Source organism: Aulonocara sp. 'chitande type north' Nkhata Bay, linkage group LG18, assembly GCF_057382095.1.
Source record: "Aulonocara sp. 'chitande type north' Nkhata Bay isolate Kocher_YH1m ecotype deep benthic linkage group LG18, A_spYH_male_GT1.1, whole genome shotgun sequence".
Classification (NCBI taxonomy): domain Eukaryota; kingdom Metazoa; phylum Chordata; class Actinopteri; order Cichliformes; family Cichlidae; genus Aulonocara; species Aulonocara sp. 'chitande type north' Nkhata Bay.
The window spans coordinates 32,029,902-32,053,876 of NC_141361.1; the positions used below are offsets into that span (position 1 = coordinate 32,029,902).

Below are 23,975 nucleotides of genomic sequence, written 5' to 3' on the forward strand. Positions count from 1 at the left end.
GTGTGTCATTGTGCTACACATGTACGGCATATTTCAGAGTGGCCTTTTATTGTGGGCAGTCTCAGACACACCTGTGCAATATTCATGCTGTCTAATCAGCACCTTGACATGCCACTCCAAAAAATAATTTCTGTCCACTATGAGATGAAGGAGAACAACAGCCTGATACCTGCAGGCCTGACAGCAGCAGATGTGTCACTGCTGTAACACCTGTAACACTCAGCAGTCGCCTCATTGTTCTGACACACACAACAAAACTATTGACTACACTACACACTAACTACACACTAACTACACACTAACTACATAAGATTTGCGCTAAACGTCGCAAATCTCTCACATCTCCAAGCACCGCCGTCACTCCTAAAACTTCCTCCCGTTTCTAGCCCTTGCCATATCATTTTTGATTGGTCCACATGGTACATTTTTCCACCAATAGGAAAGGCTGGGGGGTGTTGTTTTTGCTCACAGGCTTTCGAGCGTTTTCCTTATAAAACGCCGTTTTTCCCGTTTCTTCCTGCAGTAAATATAAACAACGACAGTATTCAGGAAGAAAACCAAACATTGCAGATATTTTATCATAACTCTGGTTTTACGTGGCCGATCAACACAATTTAAAAACTGGTATAAAGTCCACACTTTGTCCGTCAGTTGTTCCGTCTGTCCTGCTCACATCTCCAGTGGTTGTACACGTTGTCATTAACGTGGCTTCACTCCACATCAGCCGCTTTGCTAAAACACCGGTGTCGGCACATAAGGACGCTGTCATAGCCTGACAACCACGTATGCGAATGTGAATCGGATCATTGGCTGGACTGTGGGATAAGGTGGCCTCGTTCTAATCCCATACAGGAGCAGCCAGTCACTGACTCACACTGCAAAACAGAATCGTTAAAGTTTTAATTTTAATTTCAATTCAGGTGATTTTTAAAAAAAAAAAAATTTTTTTGTGTGCACAACGCAGATTTTCTGTGCGCAGAGACGTGCCAGCAGTGCGCAATTGTGCACGCGTGCAGCTTAGAGGGAACATTGCTTGCGAGTCTCGGGTCTTTTGTGTTTGTAGAAAATGTTTCATATCTTTGAGTTCAGCTCATGGAAAACAGGAGCAAAAACAAAAGTGTTGCGTTTATATTTTTGTTCAGTGTAAACCATCAGGTTTGACCCAGAATAGAGTTTGATCCACATGGTGGCGCTGTGAAAAGTGCGCGCTGTACTGGTGTCACCAGTGTTCCCAGCCCACAGACCAGTGCTGCCACTAATCGAGTTTCATTAGCAGCATCTAAATGCTGTTTAAAGGTGGACTTCATCTGTCACACAGGAGCAGTTTGGCTTTGCTTTGCTTAAATAATGACCTGGTGTATTTCTGTATACACACCTGCTAAGGATCAGGTGACTTTTATAATAAAAGGTTAATACGTAAAAACTTAAAGATAAAAAGGGCTGTTTTTAGCAGTATTTAGGCTGCAGTCTGTGTATTATGTCCATGATATTCTACATTACAGTAAAAACAGTAATTATATAAAGAACAGATGGATCAGGATCCTGTCTGTTCTTTACTATGATCTCAGCTGATAATGAGGCTTGAAAGAGACATGGTTGAACTTTTGCATTAATCAGACAAATAAGCCTGCATGTTTGCATGAGCTTTACCTTTAACTGTAAAACATGAAGCCTTTGTTATTAAAAAAACAAAACCCTTTTGGTGTCATACAGGTAAGAAAGCAGCGAAGCGTTTTTCTCTCTAACAGATGTTTCATCTGTTTTCTCTGCTGTTGCTCTGATGGGACCTGCAGGGTGTTTTTGGTGACGTGGAGGTTTGCACAGTTGTTGCCTGTGGTGTGTGTAGAAATGTTCATGTTCTAGTCCCACTGTGAAGCACATAGACGTGTCCTGACTTCCTGTCTGTCCCACACTCTGTTGTCTCTGTTTGTTGCTGCCAACAGTACAAGTCATCTTTGCAGATTTTACTGAATTAACAAAAAACATGTTTACTGAAAGACTTATTCAGTAAACACGTTTGTTACACTGAGACTGAAACAGAGATCCCTGTTTACGCTCATAGAAAACGAGCCTCTGTTTTACTTTATTGAAATCATTTCTAATCACAGACAGGATCAGCAGCGTGCAGCTGCAGTGAGGTGTTAGTAGAGGAGCTGTGTTTGTGAGCTGTAGTCTGGATCAGGTCTCTGTGGGAGACTCGGTTACAGTACTTCTGAATATCCACGTGTCCACCTCACACAGCACATTTCTTCAGAATCGGTTGCTGTTTGCTAACATTTGACCTTTGCCCTTTTAGGCTGCCCTTCTGGCGCCCGTCGATGAGGACTTGGGATCTGACAAGAAGCAAACTGGGGGAAGCAGCAGAGTACCAGACTTCCCTCCTCCAGCAGGCCGGGAGATCTTGTTGCGCACCTGTGTGCCGCGACCAGCAGCGTACTCCAAGGCGCTGCCTCAGCGGCTCTTCTGTGTCCTGATGAGGGAGGAGTTTAGGTTGGCCGGAGCCTTTTCCACAGACACGTCCTTCTTTTAAGTCCTGTGAACAATTCACACCTGGGATAAAGATAAGTGAAGGACACAGGATGGAGACTTTCACATGTATGAATGTGGCCATGGAGTAAGATCATAGAAATACATTTCTTCATTTGTTTGCTTTATTTGTAAGAACGGTGCAATATTTCAGCATCTACGGCTCACCCAAGCTTAAAAGCAGGAAGCAGTATATTACTGGCATTGATTAAGAAGCATTTATGGCTTTGTCTGGAAATATGTGAAACTACATCCTTCTGTGTATAAAGCTGCAGCTTCCCACGGTGCTGAGATAAAAGTTTCACACTAAAACCTTCATTTTACCTTCAAAGCTTCTCTTGATGCCTTTTTAAGGAAATGAAATTTGTCGTTAGGATGGAGTTCCCCATCCTGCACTCACCACACGCTAACACAACCTTCTCAACTCTGATATTTAGTAGATTATATTTCAGTTGCAGGGATTGGTCCTGATGGTAAACATGAGAGCCGGTGAGGACTTCATGGGTCGTTTCAGCTGAGCTCCATCCTCCAGCATGTCCTGCTGCTGGATTAACACACAGCTGTTTGTTTGCATCCGACCAGAACCAGACCGTGCAGTTCTTATTCCTGTTCATAAGCTGATTGTTCAAACATGAAGCTCTTTGACGTTGTATAAAAACTGAAACGACACTTTACAGCTGACTGTGATGTTTTAAATGGAGCTGGTTCCTCGAGGCGCGTCCGACAGCGTGAGGGGAAAATTGGTTTTGTAATATTTTCTTTGTTTTGTTAAGGGTGTATCCATCCCATAATACAGACACTTTTAACGACAGGGCGTTTTCTGATTTGCTTTCAGTGTTCATTTGATTTGTTACTAGAGCAGCAGTCAGTGCTTTACAGTTGGTTCACTGTCGTCTTGTTTCCTCCCTCGTCCCGCTGACCACCCCACACGCCGCCTCCTGTTAAAGGCTAACGTGGGTCCTTCCACCCACAGCTGCAGTGCACACGCAGGATTTTTGATTTGGGGAATGTTCTCTGTAATATTGTAGAGCTGACTGCTGTTGTTGGCACTGTAAAACAATAAAGCTGAATTGAACTAAAGTGAATAATTTGAAAATGACTCAGTGTTTTATCAGCGACACGTTACCACAGCCTTTTAAGATCACTGAACCTGTTACTTCAAAAAACAACATGTAATGTTGAAGGGGACAAAGAGTTAGATCATGTTTGACACCTTTGTTGATCAAAACTTCTAAGATCCAGGTTGAATAAAACAGCATTAGGTGTGTGATTTCACTCTGCTCCACACACCTGCGTGCTCCAATCAGAGACACCAGAGGAACAGGTGATGAATGTGATGGGGAAGTATACGCAGGTGTGACATACAGAGCCGTGGGAATTACAGGACATTATTACTGTTGATATATTCTCAGCGATCAGCTGTTAGTGAAGAGCATGAAAACCTTACTGCACGTCGGTCCGCTCAACTTAGCTCGCTGGATAATTTACTCGTCAGCTTGAAAACATTTAACTTTAACAAAATGTTCACCAACATAGGGGTCAGTGCAGGTCACTGAGTCATCCTGCACACTAGCCCTGCCCCGCCCACCTGTGTTTATACACCTCTGCAGCCCCTCCTCCTTCAGCCGGGACATTTGTTCTAGCCTTCATTCATAAACTCGGCTTTCTAACATGCAGCTAAAGTTCAGTCTGCATGCTCGACCCACACTCCTGGCAGCTGAAGTGAAATACTGCTGTGCGTAAGGGTCGGGCGGGTGACCACGTCACCTGGTCATGGGGTAAATGCTGCGGCCGGGTTCAACTCTGACCTGAGGCCCTTTATTTCTCCCTCCCTGCTTTGCTGTCTGGTCTTCATTGTGCTATTAAATACAGACAAAAATGTTTGTTCTCCTCCTCCCATCACCACCTTTGTTGCATGTAGAAAAGTGTCATATAGAACCAGTCGTTACTTTAATGGTCTGAACTAAATGGTCGGGTGGCGCCATGTCAACAGCGACTAAGAATTTTCTGGGCCAACAGGATTTGTGTTTCAGTCCCTGATAAACTCACCCATCCTCTAAAAAACAAAACCCAAAAACTGTATTTACAAGATAAATGATCAGAAATAGTAACGACAACAAAAGCACAGGAATCATAGATCCAACGGGACAGGCTCGTTACAATGAAGGAAAACACTGAGCGACTGTTGAGGCCTTTATTAGTCCTACAAAACATAACAGAAATATTACAATAAAACACAGAGGCCTTTATTGTCACGTCCATCGTACTGTGACTCCTCAGCACATTCATCTCCAATCAGCAGCTTCCTTCACTGACCCAATCACAGGTCTCAGGCCAGCTGTTGTACTCAGGTTTGGATTATTTGCTGAGGTTTTAGCTCTCTGGACCAAAGCCTTTAAAAGGAAACAGTTTCTCAGAGGTTACATCAGTAAATATGATCTCACTGGTACAGTGATCATTCACATCTCTGATTAACCTCTGAAGAGACACATTTGGTCCTTAGCGACGCCTCTGTCACAGGCGTCTGTCAGAACAACAGCGTGTGTTTGATACAGTCCATCATGAAGAAAAGCAGTTTTTCTTCTGAATTAGTGAAATAACTGGTCTGTAAATTACAGTAACACGAGTGTCATTGTTAAAACACAGTTTATGAAACAATTAATTTGTTGTTAACTTACTGACAACGTAAACATTTGCTGGTTGCCACAGTAACTGATGACTGTGTGGTCACATGACTGAAAAGTAAACAAATGTCACAAAATAAAATGCCTCCAACTGGTGTTACGAGTAGTTAGTGTGCAGAAACACGGCTGCAAGGTCAGCCCTCCACAGTCGCTCATCAGGCTGGTCGCAGCGCGTTTGTCTGTCTACTGATGTCTGCATGAGCAGAAACACCAATTTAAGTGATGTTATGTAATTCAGGATTCAATGTGTCAGTGTTTGTTACTTTGTTACATTCATTTTTTAACCACGTATTTTGTTGTGGGATGAACTTCTGCAAACAACAACATATGGCAACAAAAAACAAAACAAAACTTGCAGTTGGAATCGATGGAGCTGTGAGATGTTGATTGGTTCACTAACCATTACCATTTGGGATATTAGGATAACAGTAGCATGTAAACATAAGCAGTGCAAAGACTTCCTATAACGGCACATTTACAGTCTAGTTTGGGGAAAGCTGAGGAATTAGGGTGAAGAGACGGTGGATGTTTAACCCTCCCTTGGTTTGACAGCTCGCTCAGCCAGCGAGTTATGAATGATGTTCTTGATAGACTCCGCCCCCGCGCCTTCTAGGAAAGTGCGGTGATCTCCCTCGATGACGTGGACCGACACCTCGCCATCACAGACCTGAAGAAAGACGCAGTACACAGTTTGAACATTGGAAGGCTCAGACTGAGTTTATAGAAACACACGCACAGTGAAGATAAGTACTACAGACTGATGTAAATGTGCATCGTTACCTCGCTGAGCTTATAGTCAGCTCCCAGGTTTTGCTCATATTCGCTGCTGGTTTCGGCGCGCAGCAGCTTCACGCTGCCGTGGTATTTTGCAGTAGGTACATATGCATCAGCAGCCTTTAGCTTGTAGTAGAAGGCGGAGGCTGCAAAGTGCAGTGAGTCTCGGTCGATGTCCTTGTGAGCGGAGGTGATTAGGTCCACGGCCACACTGACGCGTGCATTCAGGTCTGACAGCGGGAGCAGAGTCTCCAAAAGCTGTAGGACGTAACCATGGAGACGACTGTAAGTTCATAGCAAACGTTACTGCGTGCTCGCGGAAATATTATTGTTTTCAGAAAAGTAAGTGACACATAATAATGAACATCACAGATCTTATGTATATGAAAATGCAAAATGAAGATGTTTTGATATTCAGGAGTTACAAATGTCAGCTTTCAGTGAGAAACTGTACGAAGCTTTGATTTAACCGCATGTTTTACTTTAGTCTCCATAACAGCTCCAAACATCACATCATTGTTGAGTCAAACCTGCACCACACACAGACTGTGCTGGAACAGCAGCTCCAGACTGTGTTACAGTCACCATCTTTACCTTACAGGCAAAAAGCTCAGGTTGTGTGGCCTTTAACGCTGATGCCACATAAAGGAATACTTGTGTGTGAACGTGTGGGTCAGACACAGTATACCTTGTTGTATTCAATGCCAGTGAACTGCTGGATGAAGGCACACAAGGCTTCAGTCTCAGCCTCAGACTCGTTGCCGGGTGTTAGCTTGGCTCTGTAGCTCTGCAAATGAAAAACACAGATAAACGTGTTCACATGCAGATCATGTGACCAGAGCTCATCACACACACTATACAGCAGATTAGTTAGAATAATAAACAGCCTTTATCATTGTTAGAGTGACGTGCAGTAAATTCCCACATATACTGAAAGCTTAACAAATCATATTGTGATTGCTGCTCCACCCACTTTGGATGGAGCAGCTCTCATTTCTAGAAATATGGACAAATTTATTAAACCCCCCAAAATATGACTATCCAGAGTTGGGACCAGGAAGCAGAGTTGCAGTCTTACACGCTTCTCTGCAGCTTCTCTCCTCCTGCTACCCCCCCAAAAACCCATCTCCATTGAGACTGTGTCAGCTTCCAAAAAGACAAAAAACAAACTAAAAACCAGCAACAAACAACTTAAACATAAACAATCACAAAGAAAGAACAATACAGTATCCACATCTGAACCAAAGAGTAAAACAGTGAAATGTGGATTATTAAATATTAGGTCTCTCTCCTCCAAGTCTCTGTTAGTACATGACTTAATAATTGATCAACAAATTGATTTACTCTGCCTTACAGAAACCTGGTTGCAGCAGGATGATTATGTTAGTTTAAATGAATCAACACCCCCGAGCCATTCTAACTACCAGAAATCTCGAAGCACAGGCCGAGGGGGCGGTGTGGCAGCAATTTTTCACACCAGCCTATTAATTAATGAAAGACCAAGACAGACTTTTAATTCATTTGAAAGCCTGATGCTTAACATTGTCCACCCCAGCTGTGAAACTCAGAAACCAGTCTTACTTGTTATCATCTATCGTCCACCTGGGCCTTACACAGAGTTTCTGTCTGATTTCTCAGACTTTATATCTAATTTAGTTCTGAGCTCAGATAAAATAATTATTGTGGGTGATTTTAACATCCATGTAGATGCTAAAAATGACAGCCTCAACATGGCATTTAATCTGTTATTAGACTCAATTGGTTTCTCTCAAAATGTAAAAGAACCCACCCACCACTTTAATCACACTCTAGATCTTGTTTTAACATATGGCATAGAAACTGAACATTTAACAGTGTTTCCTGAAAGCCCTCTCCTGTCTGATCATTTCCTGATAACATTTACATTTACAATAATTGATTACACAGCGGTGGAGAGTAGACTTTATCAAAGTAGATGTCTTTCTGAAAGCACTGTAACTAAGTTTAAGAATATAATCCACCCACTGTTATCATCTCCAATGCCCTGTACCAACACAGAGCAAAGCAGCTATCTGAACGCTACCCCAACAGAGGTCGATTATCTTGTTAATAATTTCACCTCCTCACTACGTACGACTCTGGATACTGTAGCTCCTGTGAAAACTAAGGCCTCAAATCAGAAGTACCTGACTCCGTGGTATAATTCTGAAACACGTACCCTAAAGCAGATGACTCGTAATCTGGAGAGGAAATGGCGTGTCACAAATCTAGAGGATCATCATTTAGCCTGGAGAAATAGTTTGCTGCTTTATAAGAAAGCCCTCCGCAAAGCCAGAACATCTTACTATTCATCACTGATTGAAGAAAATAAGAACAACCCTAGGTTTCTCTTCAGCTCTGTAGCCAGGCTGACAAAAAGTCAGAGCTCTTTTGAGCCAACCATCCCTTTAACGTTAACTAGTAATGACTTCATGAACTTCTTCACAAATAAAATTTTTATCATTAGAGAAAAAATTACCAATAATCATCCCACAGATGTAATATTATCTACAGCTACTCTTAGTACCATTGATATTAAGTTAGACTCTTTTTCTCCAATTGATCTTTCTGAGTTAACTTCAATAATTACTTCCTCCAAACCATCAACGTGTCTTTTAGACCCCATTCCTACAAAACTGCTCAAAGAAGTCCTGCCATTAATTAATTCTTCAATCTTAAATATGATCAACCTATCTCTAATAATCGGCTATGTACCACAGGCCTTCAAGCTGGCTGTAGTTAAACCTTTACTCAAAAAGCCATCTCTAGACCCAGCAGTCTTAGCTAATTATAGGCCAATCTCCAACCTTCCTTTCATATCAAAAATCCTTGAAAGAGTAGCTGTCAAACAGCTAACAGATCATCTGCAGAGGAATGGTTTATTTGAAGAGTTTCAGTCAGGTTTCAGAGCTCAGCACAGCACAGAAACAGCTTTAGTGAAGGTTACAAATGATCTTCTTATGGCCTCTGACAGTGGACTCATCTCTGTGCTTGTCCTGCTAGACCTCAGTGCAGCGTTCGATACTGTTGATCATAATATCCTATTAGAGCGATTAGAACATGCTGTAGGTATTACAAGTACTGCGCTGCAGTGGTTTGTATCATATCTATCTAATAGACTCCAATTCGTGCATGTAAATGGAGAGTCCTCTTCACACACTGAGGTTAATTATGGAGTTCCACAGGGTTCAGTGCTAGGACCAATTCTGTTTACATTATACATGCTTCCCTTAGGCAGCATCATTAGAAGACATAGCATACATTTACACTGCTATGCTGATGACACCCAGCTCTATCTGTCCATGAAGCCAGATAACACACACCAATTAGTTAAACTGCAGGAATGTCTTAAAGACATAAAGACCTGGATGGCCGCTAACTTTCTGCTTCTTAATTCAGATAAAACTGAGGTTATTGTACTCGGCCCTGAAAAGCTTAGAAATATGGTATCTAATCAGATTCTTACTCTGGATGGCATTACCTTGGCCTCCAGTAACACTGTGAGGAACCTTGGAGTCATTTTTGACCAGGACATGTCCTTCAACGCACATATTAAACAAATATGTAAGACTGCTTTCTTCCATTTGCGCAACATCTCTAAAATTAGAAATATCCTGTCTCAGAGTGACGCTGAAAAACTAGTTCATGCATTTATTACTTCCAGGCTGGACTACTGTAATTCATTATTATCAGGATGTCCAAAAAACTCACTGAAAAGCCTTCAGCTAATCCAAAATGCTGCAGCAAGAGTCCTGACAGGGACTAGAAAGAGAGAGCATATTTCTCCTGTTTTGGCTTCCCTTCATTGGCTTCCTGTTAAATCCAGAATTGAATTCAAAATCCTGCTCCTCACATACAAGGTCTTAAATAATCAGGCCCCATCTTATCTTAATGACCTTGTAGTACCATATCACCCTATTAGAGCGCTCCGCTCTCGCTCTGCAGGCCTACTTGTTGTTCCTAGAGTATTTAAAAGTAGAATGGGAGGGAGAGCCTTCAGTTTTCAGGCCCCTCTTCTGTGGAACCAGCTTCCAGTTTGGATTCGGGAGACAGACACTATCTCTACTTTTAAGATTAGGCTTAAAACTTTCCTTTTTTCTAAAGCATATAGTTAGGGCTGGACCAGGTGACCCTGAATCCTCCCTTTGTTATGCTGCAATAGATGTAGGCTGCCGGGGGATTCCCATGATGCATTGAGTTTTTCCTTTCCAGTCACCTTTCTCACTCACTATGTATTAATAGACCTCTCTGCATTGAATCATATCTGTTATTAACCTCTGTCTCTCTTCCACAGCATGTCTTTATCCTGTCTTCCTTCTCTCACCCCAACCGGTCGCAGCAGATGGCCGCCCCTCCCTGAGCCTGGTTCTGCCGGAGGTTTCTTCCTGTTAAAAGGGAGTTTTTCCTTCCCACTGTCGCCAAAGTGCTTGCTCATAGGGGGTCATATGATTGTTGGGTTTTTCTCTGTATCTATGAAGCGCCTTGAGGCGACTTTTGTTGTGATTTGGCGCTATATAAATAAAATTGAATTGAATTGAATTGAATTGACAATCATAACCTGGACCTGTGAATTCGTCCATCACAGGTCGACACGTTCAGGTCAAATCCCTGAGCGCGACACGTGACCCTTCCTTCATTTAACGCATCTGCGGCTCACTGCCAATCATCCCTAATATTAGGGCTGCTCGATTATGGCAAAAATGATAATCACGATTATTTTCACTGAAATTGAGATCGCGATTATTTGACGATATTTATTTAACCCTTTAAGACCTACCATAGAACCAAGTCCGCCAGAGCTTATATTATTTTTTTACATGCTGTAGTGCCATTTGTGGGAGCATTTCAAGTTGCTATACAACTGTTATAGCCCATATTTTAATAATATGTATGCATTAAGTCCATAGTAACTACATTAATTGCAAAAAAGTGCAATAAACTACAAAAAAATTGAAAATTGTTTTTGTTTTTTTACATATATTTCTACTTGGAGAAATTTAAGAGGTTTATCTCTCAAAACTTTAAATACAAAAAAGTTGCAAAAAATAGTTTCCCACCACAGGAAATTTATTTTGAGTGTCCTCATAGTTTTATTTTGGAGATACAGCAATTTTTATATACTGCAGGAAAAACAAAAACAATCCTATGATGCAAATTTGCAAAGAAAACAGCAGGTGCATCAAAATAAACTATTTCCAGCTGTGGAATTCGAGTTCTAAGCATCCCAGAAACTATTCAGAAAAGTCAAACATGACCAGTGTAGGCTTTTAAGGCCTACAAGTAAAAAAAACTACATTTTCCACGAAAATGACGTCACTTCCGGTTTCGGGCAGGAAATGGCGGACATGTGATAGTTCGCGCTGACGTCTGTTTCACTGTGGGAAGTGTTACGAACAGCTGATCGGATCGGCAAAGCGTGTTTCTGGAATATTATGTTTTTGTTCCTGCAAGAGCTTTTTATGCAATTTATGTGGAAGGAAACCGTGACCGAGGACAAGCTGATGGCATAAGATGTAAGTTTCATATGCAAAACAAATTATTGCGCTAGCTTACACGGTTCAGGTTCTACAGGGATTTAAAAATAGTTACACAAAATGGAGCGTGCTGCTCTGACGGCTTTAAAGGGTTAACAATAACAATGTATTGAACAATGACTTTAAAAAATAATATAAAATAGTGTGCAACACCACTGAAGTTTTTTTTACCTCTCTTTTCAACCAGCGGCAGTCACTCTCCTCTCCAAATAACTTCTGCTTAGCTTTCCGAGCTTCCCTCGGGTCCTCTTAATCAGCAGTCTCCAACCTTTTTTGCGCCACGGACGGTTTATGCCCGACAATATTTTCACGGACCGGCCTTTAAGGTGTTGCGGATAAATGAGGGAGGGGCCAATAATCGGCTCAGTCATTTTTAATGATCGTTGAAAGCCCAGATCGTAATCGTGATTAAAATTCGATTAATTGAGCAGCCCTACGTAATATGTTTTGATTACATGAAATAAAGATGCGCGAGTGTTTCTCTGACCTGTGTGTACGCCGCCACATATGAATGTGAGCCATCAAAGAGAAACAGGAACTCCACAGGCTGATTCTGGGTCTGCAGCTGAGAGCACATTTCAAATGCTACACAGGCACCAAAAGAATATCCAGCGACTCTGTACGGGCCGTCCGGCTGCACCTGCCTGACGCAGCTCACGTAGTAGGCAGCCAGGGACTCAATGCTATCCAGAGGAGCAGCTGCAAAGGAAACACACGAGGGGAGTTAGTTTAGCTGCACAGTGACATAAACAGCTGATGCACAACATGTGAGTGACAAAGGTCTGAGAACAGAACCACAAACTTTTAAACTGTGAAACAAAGAAAACATGAAATCACATCAGGTCTTTGGTTTTCCTCAGGCCACTATGGAGGGAGCTGTATATGTACAAGTGTTTGCAGTTTCACCTTTGAACAGTCAGACTTTCAGCTTCAACACATTTTGCTGTTTAACAGTTACACACGTTTTGATACACATGATTGTGACACCTGGTGAGGACGCACACTCATCATTTGATGACGATGGTTCAAAGTGTTGATTTTGTACTTTACAGTCACAGAGAAAAACTTTAAAGTCATTTTAATATGAGCCCCATTATGCTGACAAACCCACACCGACGATGCACACAGCTCAGCAACACCAACGAGCCTGAAACTCAAACGACATGAAAAGTTATCCATGAGGCGCCAAAACACAACAACAGCTGCAGCAAAGGCTCTTTGTACTGTAAGATGAAGATCCTACAAAAGTAGGAAGCCTCACAAACCACATGTAGACTGGTTGTGCAAACTCCCACAGACCCTGCAGTCGAGAGGATAACGAGCTGCTCCAGTGATCATGACCAGGACACAAACTGCTTCCTCCTGAATCAGAGGCCTGACTGACAGACACACCCTGGCATAGAGGAAGCTGAGGAGTGTGACAGTTGGAGCACACGCTCAGGTCTAGGTCTTTAAACAGGGGAACCACCACCCCAGTGTGCCAGTCCAGAGGCAGCATCCCAGAGCTTCACGCAGCGCCGTGTCAGCCAGGACGGCCCTGCAACACCCAGATCCTTCTCATCAGCCTCAGGTCTGTCCTAAATCCTAGCAGGAGCTAGCTACCACGACGCGTACCACAAAATGCATCGCACTGGTTCTTCCCAGTAGTTCAACTCCTTGGAACTGGTTGTCTGCTTGCCAATGAATCCTGCTTATTGGTTCCACTTGTGCTACAATCAGGACGAATTGTAGTGGCGCAGTCTAAAGCTGGATATGAATATTACTTTTATGTTTATTGCACAAAAGGACAGCATGCTAGCTCCAAGCTAGAGCTCAGAGCGATGAGGAAGCTGAGCTTCAGCAGGTAACAGAGGTGGTGATGATCAGTCGAGCGGTCGCCTCTGATCATGTTTCTACGGTACCAGCACAAACACACAGTGTGTTTGTGTGACTGCAGGTTTATATTGTGAAATGTAATTATGAGACAGCGCGCTTCACAAAGAAAGCACTGTAACAAGTAACTAATAGACAAGTAACTAATTACTTTGTCTTGGGAGTAATTAAGATAGAACACTTCTAAAAAGTAATGCAGTATGTAACAGAGTACACCCATGACCCAAACACTGATCACACCTCCAACATGCACAAACATTTGACATCATATAACTGATTCATAATGAATGTGTTTGACTGTTCTCTCACAGTGGAGCCGATAAGAATCAATAAAGGAATTAATTCCATGAGTGACGTCAATAATGGAGTCCGTTTCCATCCGCAGACACACTGCAACACTATCAGCCCAGAACCCGGACCCGGACCTGGACCCAGCAGTGTGGGATCCTGCTGAGCTGTGGACGTCCTGAAGGATTCTAGATTTGATTGACTTCAATCACAAAAAGCTTCCTCAGAGTCGAGGCTGTGCTGAAGAAGGCGGACACACCAAATACTGACTGAAGTCTACAAACTGTTCCTGACTGCATCCACCTGAGTCTGCACACGTTTCATAAACGACTCTGCATATTTCCTTTCCAAATGCAAAGTGCACAGTAGCTCCTGTCTGTTGTGCAGGACTCGGTATTTTCATTGTCTTTAAAGTATAACAAACCTTTGGTGCACTGCAAGCCGTAGCAAGGCACGCTGAGCTTAGAAGCAAGCGTCTTAAAGGCTGCGATGGAGCCCTCGATGGGATGTACCAGGAACAGCGGCCCGTCCTGGCTCTTCACCTTGTTCAGTGACATCACAGTAGGGCTGCTGGGGCTGACCATCAGCTTGGTCAGATCAGACTCCAACACAGAGCGAACGCCGTCCTTCTTAGCTGTGGTGTGTGGAGATGTACTCAGTTATGTTTGTACACATGATAACACATTTCATATTAACAAGAGTCTTAACAGCTCGATTTAAACAAATACATAAGTGCTTTTTTACAACCTGAAACCTTTTCAAAGATCTTTCTGCATTTAAAAAGCAGCTCTTCATACCGCTTTGTCCTTCTGGCTTGCTATTGGCCAGCTCTCGCAACTTGTTAATGGTGAGCTGGCGGATATCCCTCATGGCCATGACGATGTCATAGTCGCGTTCCAGAGTCTGGCGAACCTCAACGCCCATCAAAGAGTCCAGACCCAAATCAGCCAATGAGGTGTCAGCATTCAGACTGCTGACATCCCGCACACCTGTGAGTGAGAAGAAGTTAAAAACAACGAAGAAATGAGTCGATGTCTGTGATACAAAGTAACCTCAAAGATCACCAAAGCGACTCTGGACGGCGGTCTTTTCTTATATAACACCTTTATGAACGCTAGTTTGGTATAACCTGACTCTTACCTAGAATGTGAGCTACAGCGTCCACCAAGTCTTTCCGGTTTCCTGCTTCACTCTTTACGACCGTCCTCTCCGCCAGCACAAAGCTGGACACCACTGGGTGCTGCTGGCACAGGAAGAAGTCCAGCACTTCCAGACAGGAGGCCATGCGCTGCGGGAGGGTGCCACCGATCACAACGTCATTCCCACCCATGGTCTCTAGAACCACCCCAACATCACCAATGGCACCCCACTGGACTGCAAGTCCAGGCAGGCCATCATAGTGGCGCTTCTCACACACGCGCTCCATCGCAGAGTTGGCGTAGCCATAATTACTTTGGCCAGCGTTGCCACGGCCACAGCTGACTGAAGAGAAGGCCACAAAGTGTCTGAGCTCTGGACACAGTTTCCTTGTTACTCTAGAGAGGGGATGGAAACATCCAGAGGTCAGCTCATGATGGTGCCCAGTGACACACAGAGGGAGGAGCCACTCTTCTAACTTACCTGTCCAGGTTGATGGTGCCGTCATTTTTAGGTTTGTTAACTTCGAGATAAAGCTGAGGAGTTAAATTCTCCAACATACCGTCTTTCAACACCTGAATGCAAACAAACATCAACAAACGGTCACTTTAAACGTTAACTGGCAGTAGTTTAGCTGTTAGCATGTTAGCATCTGATAATTGAGAAACTTGAGTCGACATCGTTAGCATCGTTCTTGCTTTTGTTTTCGTTGCATGTCATGTGACACTGCAGCTATTGAAGTCCAACAAAGGGATCTGACCATCATTCTAGTATGCAGTAATAATGCAGTAATAATGCAGTAATAATGCAGGATCCAAACACTGACAGCAACGTCAGCATTAGACAGCGAGTGAGGCGCCTGCTGGAAGGTGGAAGACGTCGTAAATGTAAACAAACCGTCTTGACTGAGAAGTTACTTTAGAAAATAAAATGTATTGTTTCAAAATAAAAGTAAAGAAAGAAAGCTACTGTTAGGTACTAGCACTGGTACACACATGAAAGGTAGCACTCTCCCCTGCTCGCTGTAAAAAGTCACTGCTGCCTCTAACACATCCACGGCTTGTTTCTGGGAGGGGCAGTTACCCCCCCACGGTTAGTTAGTGACACTGAAGAGCAAAAGTATGGAGGGCTCAGCTCAGTGACAGCTGCAGCAGCCAAAGTGCACGAACCAGATATATGTAGTCCAAATTTAGGAAGGACCATAAAACCTGTGAAACATGATTTTTCCAAGGTGACACATATAAATAACTAAAGGGAATCTGACCATGGCTAGGTGAAAGACACCACCCACTGCACCCATGGCACAGGCCTCAGCAATCAGTTGCTCTGTTCCTTTCAGTGTGCCGACATCACTGGTGGACACAAACACCTCCACACCCTGATTCTGCCAGTCCTGCACCCGCTTCGCCTGGTAACCTGAAGACAGTTCAACAGTGAAGCTGTAAGATGAGTCACATCAGCACTGATGCAGGACTTGGCTGTGCACATCAGTAGGAGCACCGTGTCATCGTGCATTACCGTTTCTCACGCCTGATCTAGAAGTCAGCACCAGTTTGTGGGCTCCCCTCTCCACCAGCCACTGAGCAAGCTCCAAACCAAACCCCCCGAGCCCCCCAGTTATAATGTAGGAGTGGGACGAGTGGCAGAAGGTGCGACAGATAGCTGGCAGAGACAGAGGGGAAGCAGCCTGTACAGCTGCTCCCTGCTCCTCACAACGGACCTGTGAGAAAAGAAAAGCTGGTCAGAAGATAAGCAGCAGTCCAGCCACTCTGCAGTCACAGTAACATACCAACCACATGCATGTAGGGATGGGCAGGTCCAGTACAAACACCTCACTCACCTGAACCAGGACCTTGCCGATGTGCTTGCCCTGAGCCATGTATCTGAATGCTTGTTCCACTTGGTCCTTATCGAACACTGTGGTTCTCAGAGGCTGAACTACTCCTCCCACAATGCCCTGCTGCAAACACTGGGACACCTCCTCCCACTCTTGGTTGCCCTCTTCAAAGAGAGCATCCAGCAGGATACCATGGAAAGCCACATTCTTAAGGAATAACGCCATGCCTGAAGGAATCACAGCAACGTGACAGCGTTTGTCAAGGCTTCAAGAATCATTTATGACAACAAAACTCTGGTTAACACCTGCAGGAACCTTTAAAAAGCTAATAAAACATGTTTATATATTTATCTATCCTGTTGTCAATAAACACCAGATCTACTGACCCAGAGGAGTGTTGTTGGAAAGGTCATATTTGCCGATCTCCAGGAATCGTCCGTGTCGAGCGAGGCAGCGAACACTGGCCTGCAGCTTCTCCTCGGCCAGAGAATTCAGCACCACATCCACGCCTGAAACACACGCAGCAAACACGACGTCACATACAGTCAGTGTATAACATGGAAGAATAACTGAGTGGGGATTACTCAGTTCACACAACTGTTACTTGTTAAACTCAAAAACCTGCTAAAGCTTTGTGTGCACAAGTCTTGTTCCAGGACATTCTTGGGTTCCTCAACATGGAACAAAGTGTCTGCAGTACACGTGCCGTGTTCCACACCGGCTTTAAAGTCCCAGAGGAAACATCAAACATGTTAGAGGAGGCGGAGCTGACAACCACGAACAGCACCAGTGCTCACACAGAAGCACACACAGTCATCGATGCAGCACTGGGAGGAAACACACTGGCACCGGTGCATGATGCACATTTCACCAATGAGTTTACAGTGAGAGCTGCTGAGCAGCAGCACTGTGACCGGACGGGGAAAATTACTACTGAAAGAAAGACGAGAGATTCTGGACTTAATGTCCGTCTTTGGATCCAGGACCTCGACACAGGAAGTCTGGACCGGCTCTCTGTTCAAACAGTCCAGTCTCTGATCCTTTGAGTATGATCCATAAGGCGGTGCAGAGCCTGGATGGAGCCGACGGGTGGGGGCACTGCCTCTGGCCTTCACATATCTCGCCTGCCTACTCAAGCCAGGGCCCCGAGCAGCTTTGCAGGCCCAGCTTTCATCAGCCACTCACAGCAGCTACTCTGCTCTTGGAATACGACTGTGTTCAAAGGCTGGAGTAACCTGTAAGTGCCATTTATACTAATGTATATCAATACTCAGGGAATATTGTTTGGAAGAATGGTCTTCCATCCCTGCAGCAGAGCACAGGGAATGATTGCTGACTGCTAATCCAAGATATCTGATGTCATGTCAATCGTCCCCTGAAGCACTGAGCAGCTACCTTTGCCTTGTGTGTGGAGCAGAATGTGCCGTTCAAAGGAAGTATCTCTGGAGTTGGCGAAAGCCTCTGCTGATAGCTGAGGGAATCTCTTCTGCAGGTACGTCCGCTTCTCCATTGAGCCTAGACAAGAGGCCCCGCCCCCAAAGTTGGGGTAAAAAGACATGAGATATAATTACAACTTATTAGCAAGAGGCTTTAAAAGAATCTATAATAAGAGTTGTTACTGTGAGTCTGTGTGCGAGTGTTACATACTCACCGACTGTAGTGAACACTCTGCACTTCTTACTGAGCGCTATGGCGATGGCAGCCTGGCCCACGCCTCCTGACCCCGAGTGGATGAGCACGGTCTCTCCAGGGCGTAATCTGCCACGCACTACCAGGGAGTAATACGCTGTGGCATAAACCACTGGCACAGAAGCTGCTTGCTCCAGTGTCCTGAACACACACACAACACAATAAGTGTGTGGTTTATGTAGCAGGATGTAACTGTGCTGTATGCTGGAGAAACTGCACAGCAGCAGCTTCATGAATGAGACTAATGAATAAATGAATCCTGTGTCAGTGCTCCGCCTTCAGGCTTGGACACTGAAGACTGTCTCACTTAATAATCGAGCACGTACACAACGCCTGTCTGCTCATTCACACACACATTCATACAGTGATTCTTTTATCTAAAACACGGACACACACACGTCACCATATCAGCAGGAGTCTGGATCTTTGTGTTACAGATGTGTAGGACGTGCTGTTACTGTGTATCTGCAGAGTTGATACAAAGTTTCTGATCACGCGTTTAGTTTCAACTTTCAGCACAAACAGCTTCATGTGTGCAAACAGACTGAAGACCACTGCCAGTTAAACTAGTAACTACTGGCATCAGGTGAGCTTCTCTGAAGGCTGCTGATGATTAAAAAAAAGATTTCTTGTATTTTAATGTTCATGTTAAAGCTGCTGAGAACGTTCAGAGTTCTCCGCACACTGACCAGCTGTGGGGAACCTCCCAGAGGAACCTTCTGTCAGCGTCCACGACCGTTGCCAGGCCTTTGGCAGGCAACAGCCCCATCACACGACGCCCGCTGGGGTCGCGACCAGAAAACTCCATACCCAGCATGCACTGCTTTAAAGCCTGGTCCCCTTTATAACAAATAACAAATGGAAAAGGTTTGTCATGTGACTGTGAATGTTCAACAACAGCATCACACACTACGACCCAGCAGAGTGTGGCATTACTTGGTGTGTACAGACACACTACCTGGGATGGCGTCGGGCGGCAGCTTGCCAGTAGCCAGCATGATGTCTCTGAAGTTGAGCGAGCTGTAGTAGACGTGGCACAGCTGCACAGCAGGGCTGCTGCTCACAAAGTGGCGAAGCGGGGACGCGATCCAGCGCAGAGACGACAGGTCGCCGCGTGTCAGCACGTTGACGTAAGCGGCTTCGGTCGGCGCTTCATTTACATCTGAAACAGCAAGCAGACAAGCCTCAGTGAGCGCGGGAACCAAGAGGGAAGGAGGCAGTACTGTCTAACTCACTGCTGGGTTCAAACACCTGCAGCAGGGGCGCCTTACAGAGCTTTGTGAGAGAGCACAGCTCTACAATTAAAAGTCATTCTGACGACTGTTTGTTCCATGTAAAATTACAGTTTTGCAGATTTTACGGATTCATTTTTGTAAAAGTGCAGCTGAATCTCAACTCTGTGTTGCAGCGTCTTGAAACAGAACTGTAAGAATGACGTGTAAATAACAACGTCATTCTTATTCTTTATGTTTGTGATGTCATTCATAGGAAGTGCGTCCTCCACACGTTTAGAGCGCAGGCCGAGACATGTAAAGTGACCTGGACCAAACATGAGTGGATCCTGACACGTGACCATCTGCAGCTCATTCGCCTCCTTAAATACACGTATGAGTGCGAGTCGAACCATGAGTGATGAGCTGGTGTCTGAAGGTGCCCCAGCGTCCGTCCCTGAACACGTTCATGACCAGATCCTTCTGCAGTACTGACTGGATGGACTGGTGATCCTGCTGGAGGTCTGGTGCTGCTGAAGACTCGTTTAGGTTGGACACAAACACACAGCTGGTGGCAAAGCGAGAGAAGAAACACAAACAGGCATAAAGACACGTTGGTCCTGCAGTAACACATGAATAATACAACAGTGAACCCAAAGTGTTGAACCAGGGCAGACTGAGCGTGACAGACTTTAGCTGGTCTGAAAGCAGAGGACGAGTCCTCAGAGGTTTGAGCCTCTATCTGAGGCCTGTGGGAAAAACTGACTTTACACAGAAATATAAGCAACAGAAAGGATCCACTATGTTTCCACTGTACAATGAAGTGTTAACGTCTGAGGAAGCCTCACTGATTACACTTGTGCTGAGTCTATTAGAAACCTGTGCTCTGGCACATGTGTGATCATCAGTAAGACTCTAAATCCTGACTGAAAGTCTTGGTGTGATCCTTTCTACATAAAAGCTGCAGTGTGAGAACAACGAGCTGTTAACGATGTCGTACCGTATCCGGTTGCCACCAGGCTCTTGCCGTAAACAGTTGACCATTCCCACAATCCCACACTCTGGCTGAGAAGCAGTCAGCCACACTGGATGGTCTGAGGACTCTGACATCACTTCCTGCTGCAGAGCAGAGTCCCCACAGTTAGACTTTTAAACAGCTCAAATCTCTCTCATATATACTTTATGATAACACAGAGAAAACACAGAGAAAACAGCCAATCAGACGAGCCCGATGAGCGAGCTGTGAGTGTTCAGGGACAACGACAGACAGGGAGACGAAAGTGGGACTGACCTTGAGCGTTTCCACCCACTGATAGTCTTTGCTGTCCACAGGCAGGAAAACCGGCTGTTTACTCACAGACTGACGGCGACACAGAAAGAGGGCGGAGCCGTAGAAAGACTTCCTGACAGCCACCAGGTTAAGAGAAGCCTCTGAGAGCACTTCCTCCCACTCAGCCTTCCAACAAGATCAGAATAATCAAAACTCAGCTGACAGCACGTCACAGCAGGGTGGAAAAATGTTCTGTTTAAACACACCTGTGTGAGGAGTCCCTGCTGGCTGCTGCTCTGAGCAGTGCTGGACAGGAAGGCCACAGCCTCCCCCACAGTCTCCCCCTTCAGCAGCGTGTGGAGGAGAACAAACCCACTTTCTTTGGCTCCAGATGCCAGATTTGCTACCAGCAGCCTGGGCTCTGTCTTCACTGGACCCCATGCATGGTTACACAGCACCAGGTCCGCCCCCACAGCAACGTCTCCAGCAGCCGGGCCGGTCAGAGGATCCCACTGAGCCGCAGCGACACCGAGCTCCTCCAGGGGAGCCTGGTGGGGGGCCAGAAGCTCCAGACTGGCCGCAGTCGCAGTGTAGTCCACACGGAGCATGGGCTGGATGTTGAGCAGGGGCACGACGCGAGAGAAGAGCTGGCCGTCGTCTGAGAGAGCCTGCAGGAGTCAGAGGCGCGAAAATGATGAGTGTGTGGAAATAATCCAGCTAAATCCAGCTGTTTGAGAGTCTTACCTCCAACACTTTGATCCTGCCAGGTGTGCTGTTTTCCACCGTGATGTCGAGGCAATGTCTCAGGGCGTCGTCGACCAGCAGACCCTGGAGCAGGTCGTCTTTAAGCAGGCACAGCCGCTCCTTCTGCACCACCTGCTCCAGCTCAGAGTGGAGGTTCCCATTGAACTCGAGGCCACAGAGCAGGGTTAGCAGCCGCAGCAGGCTGGGCTCAGAAGGCTCACCGCTGGGAGGAGGTGCATCAGAGCCCCCCTGTAACCCCGGGATGGAGAGCTTGACACCATGAGGGGCCAGCTTCTGCTGCAGTGTGTGGATCAAAACTGGACACGGAGGACAGGAGAGAAGACGGACTTTAGCACGATGTTTGGTTTGATGTTCGTCATCTCCTCACAAGGAGATCAAAACAAGTCTAACAGGTAACAGCTCTTAAATACATACAGGGAGAAAGATGCGAACAACCAGACAATCCCATCATGTCCGTCTCCTCACACAGTTTACATCAGATCACACGTGCAAACATTATTTTGATCCAGTTATCACTCATATGTTTACTGCATGTGAGTGATGGAGAGATTGTCTGTACCTTTGCAAAGCCTCAGCTGCTCTGCCAGCTTCCCATTGGCTGTAAGGCAGTCCGTCTCCACATCAGGAACAAACAGGAACTCCTCCAGTGTGGGCGGGCTCTGCAGCTGCTGCCGGCGAGGGGCTACTGTGGCGTGCAGGCCACAGATCTGGACTCCACCAGCAGTGATGTTGTCAAGGTAACAGCTTACGTGGACATCAACCGCTGCAGGAATCAAACAGAGTCAAACATCGAGCTGAAGGGGACCAAACGCTGAGAGCGAACAGCAGCCGGTGTTTTACACATAAAACGGTCACATCATGTTGACATGACAGCCACAAACCGCTAAGTAACGATCAGGAGGATCACTGCTGCTGATCTGAAGTGAGGGAGGCAAACACACCTTGCTTTCCTTCAGCGTGCTCGCTGACTTTTTCCAGGTGTGCAGCAGGATGGACGCACACGGAGCGGATTCTGGTCGGCAAACGCAAACCTCCACCCGGCAGCCCCAAGACGATCATCTGCAACATGGTGTCCAGAAACGTCACCCAGTTTCCTGTCCATTCCAGCTTCCCACGGTCTCCTAGAAACAGCCAATCAGATTATTAGAAAAACAGTCCTACCAACATTTATCTGAGTGTAACTAGAATCATGTCCTTTTATGTCCCAGCAGGACAATAAGCCACAGCTCCAGCGTACCTGCTGTGTTTGACTCCAAGATGCCCTGAAAGGTTTTTCCATAGTCGTAGCCTCGCAGTCTGAGCTCCTTGTAGATCTCGTGTGCGTTAAGCTTCATCGAGGCGTCGCTCCTGTCGGCAGCTTCCCGGCTGATCTCACCGTTGAATGAATCGAGTGCCGAATCCTCCAGGATGCTCACCTTACCTGAAAACCAGCGATTCTGAATATTCACGAGTTCATACTGAAAGTCAAAAGTCTGCAGACGAGTTTTACTCTGTCGCTGGAACAACTAACAGACCTCTGAGGTTTTCTTGCTCTGGTCACAGAGCTTCACCTCAGCCTGATGGATGCAGCTCGGTGTCATGTGACCTGAGCTACAGCCGGCCTGTGCTGAACCAATCAGCAGCCGAGCGACACGGGAAACCCGTTTAAACGACACTGCACTAAATAATAAACAATATGTTTGTGGATATAATGTTGTGTGATTTTCAGCGACAAATGTAAATGATGTGTAAACTTTGGGATCTTCATCAGCAGCTCAGCCTGTGTGCTGATGCAAAGACGTACCGCTGACAGTCAGGCTCCCGTTCTCCGAAACCTCGAACCTGCTGGTGGCGGGCATGAGACGCACCTCCAACTGGACCGCACCTGTGATAAACAGTCAACAGCTTCATCCACTGTAACAATAACAATAACAATAACAATAATAATGCACTTATCAAAATCAGAGTTTTTCACAATAAAAGTCACAAAAACCAATTAAATGTAAAAGATGTTGCTGTTGATTATTTTAGTAATGAAGTCGTCTGTCAGTGACTCCGTCGAGTCATCGAGGAAACAAAATACTTTTGTCTTATTAATGAGGAAAAATAATTATTCAGAAGAAAATCAGACTGAGCTGCTGTGTGAGCAGCGTCTAACCCTCATGTGACACAGTGAGACAACATCTGTAAAATTATCTCAAAGGTCAAATTCAACTAGAATAACATCGATATGCAACCGAAACAAAGATGTACGTCCGTCTCCTTGAAGGTTTCTGAATTTAATACAAGGTGGAAGCAAGGAAGCAAGGAAGGAAGGATGATTTTCAAACATTAATACCAATATTTGATATTATTTCACTTTCAATCTGAAAAATGTTACAAAATCCTCGT

At 45.2% G+C, this 23,975-nt stretch overlaps 2 protein-coding genes across 7 annotated transcripts in view; one reads left to right on the forward strand and one right to left on the reverse strand.

The window, feature by feature from the left end:
• rab3gap1 (RAB3 GTPase activating protein subunit 1) overlaps positions 1-3,614 on the forward strand; it is a 40,611-nt gene extending 36,997 nt beyond the window's left edge. For 2 of the 5 annotated variants that reach the window (XM_086271529.1, XM_086271530.1), the window contains one exon: positions 2,297-3,614. In XM_086271529.1, the coding sequence (XP_086127655.1) occupies positions 2,297-2,530 (234 nt within the window). In that variant the 3' untranslated portion in view covers positions 2,531-3,614. Of the gene's footprint in view, positions 1-1,793; positions 1,815-2,296 lie in introns of all 5 variants that reach the window. The other 3 variants (XM_086271528.1, XM_086271533.1, XM_086271532.1) reach the window with 3 other exon arrangements.
• Positions 3,615-4,706: 1,092 nt separating this feature from the next.
• Positions 4,707-23,975, reverse strand: part of fasn (fatty acid synthase) — a 29,213-nt gene continuing 9,944 nt past the window's right edge. The window contains exons 18-42 of one of the 2 annotated variants that reach the window (XM_086271527.1): positions 23,389-23,469; positions 22,843-23,025; positions 22,547-22,726; positions 22,165-22,368; positions 21,585-21,901; positions 21,107-21,508; positions 20,862-21,026; positions 20,571-20,686; positions 19,984-20,138; positions 19,318-19,521; positions 19,049-19,199; positions 18,322-18,500; positions 18,066-18,185; positions 17,057-17,179; positions 16,674-16,897; positions 16,352-16,553; positions 16,098-16,249; positions 15,317-15,408; positions 14,837-15,231; positions 14,494-14,685; positions 14,121-14,330; positions 12,024-12,235; positions 6,673-6,771; positions 5,991-6,242; positions 4,707-5,877 (exon numbers count right to left, since the gene is read on the reverse strand). In XM_086271527.1, coding sequence (XP_086127653.1) covers positions 5,740-5,877; positions 5,991-6,242; positions 6,673-6,771; positions 12,024-12,235; positions 14,121-14,330; positions 14,494-14,685; positions 14,837-15,231; positions 15,317-15,408; positions 16,098-16,249; positions 16,352-16,553; positions 16,674-16,897; positions 17,057-17,179; positions 18,066-18,185; positions 18,322-18,500; positions 19,049-19,199; positions 19,318-19,521; positions 19,984-20,138; positions 20,571-20,686; positions 20,862-21,026; positions 21,107-21,508; positions 21,585-21,901; positions 22,165-22,368; positions 22,547-22,726; positions 22,843-23,025; positions 23,389-23,469 — 4,748 coding nt within the window. In that variant the 3' untranslated portion in view covers positions 4,707-5,739. Of the gene's footprint in view, positions 5,878-5,990; positions 6,243-6,672; positions 6,772-12,023; positions 12,236-14,120; positions 14,331-14,493; positions 14,686-14,836; positions 15,232-15,316; positions 15,409-16,097; positions 16,250-16,351; positions 16,554-16,673; positions 16,898-17,056; positions 17,180-18,065; positions 18,186-18,321; positions 18,501-19,048; positions 19,200-19,317; positions 19,522-19,983; positions 20,139-20,570; positions 20,690-20,861; positions 21,027-21,106; positions 21,509-21,584; positions 21,902-22,164; positions 22,369-22,546; positions 22,727-22,842; positions 23,026-23,388; positions 23,470-23,975 lie in introns of both variants that reach the window. The other variant, XM_086271526.1, reaches the window with a different exon arrangement.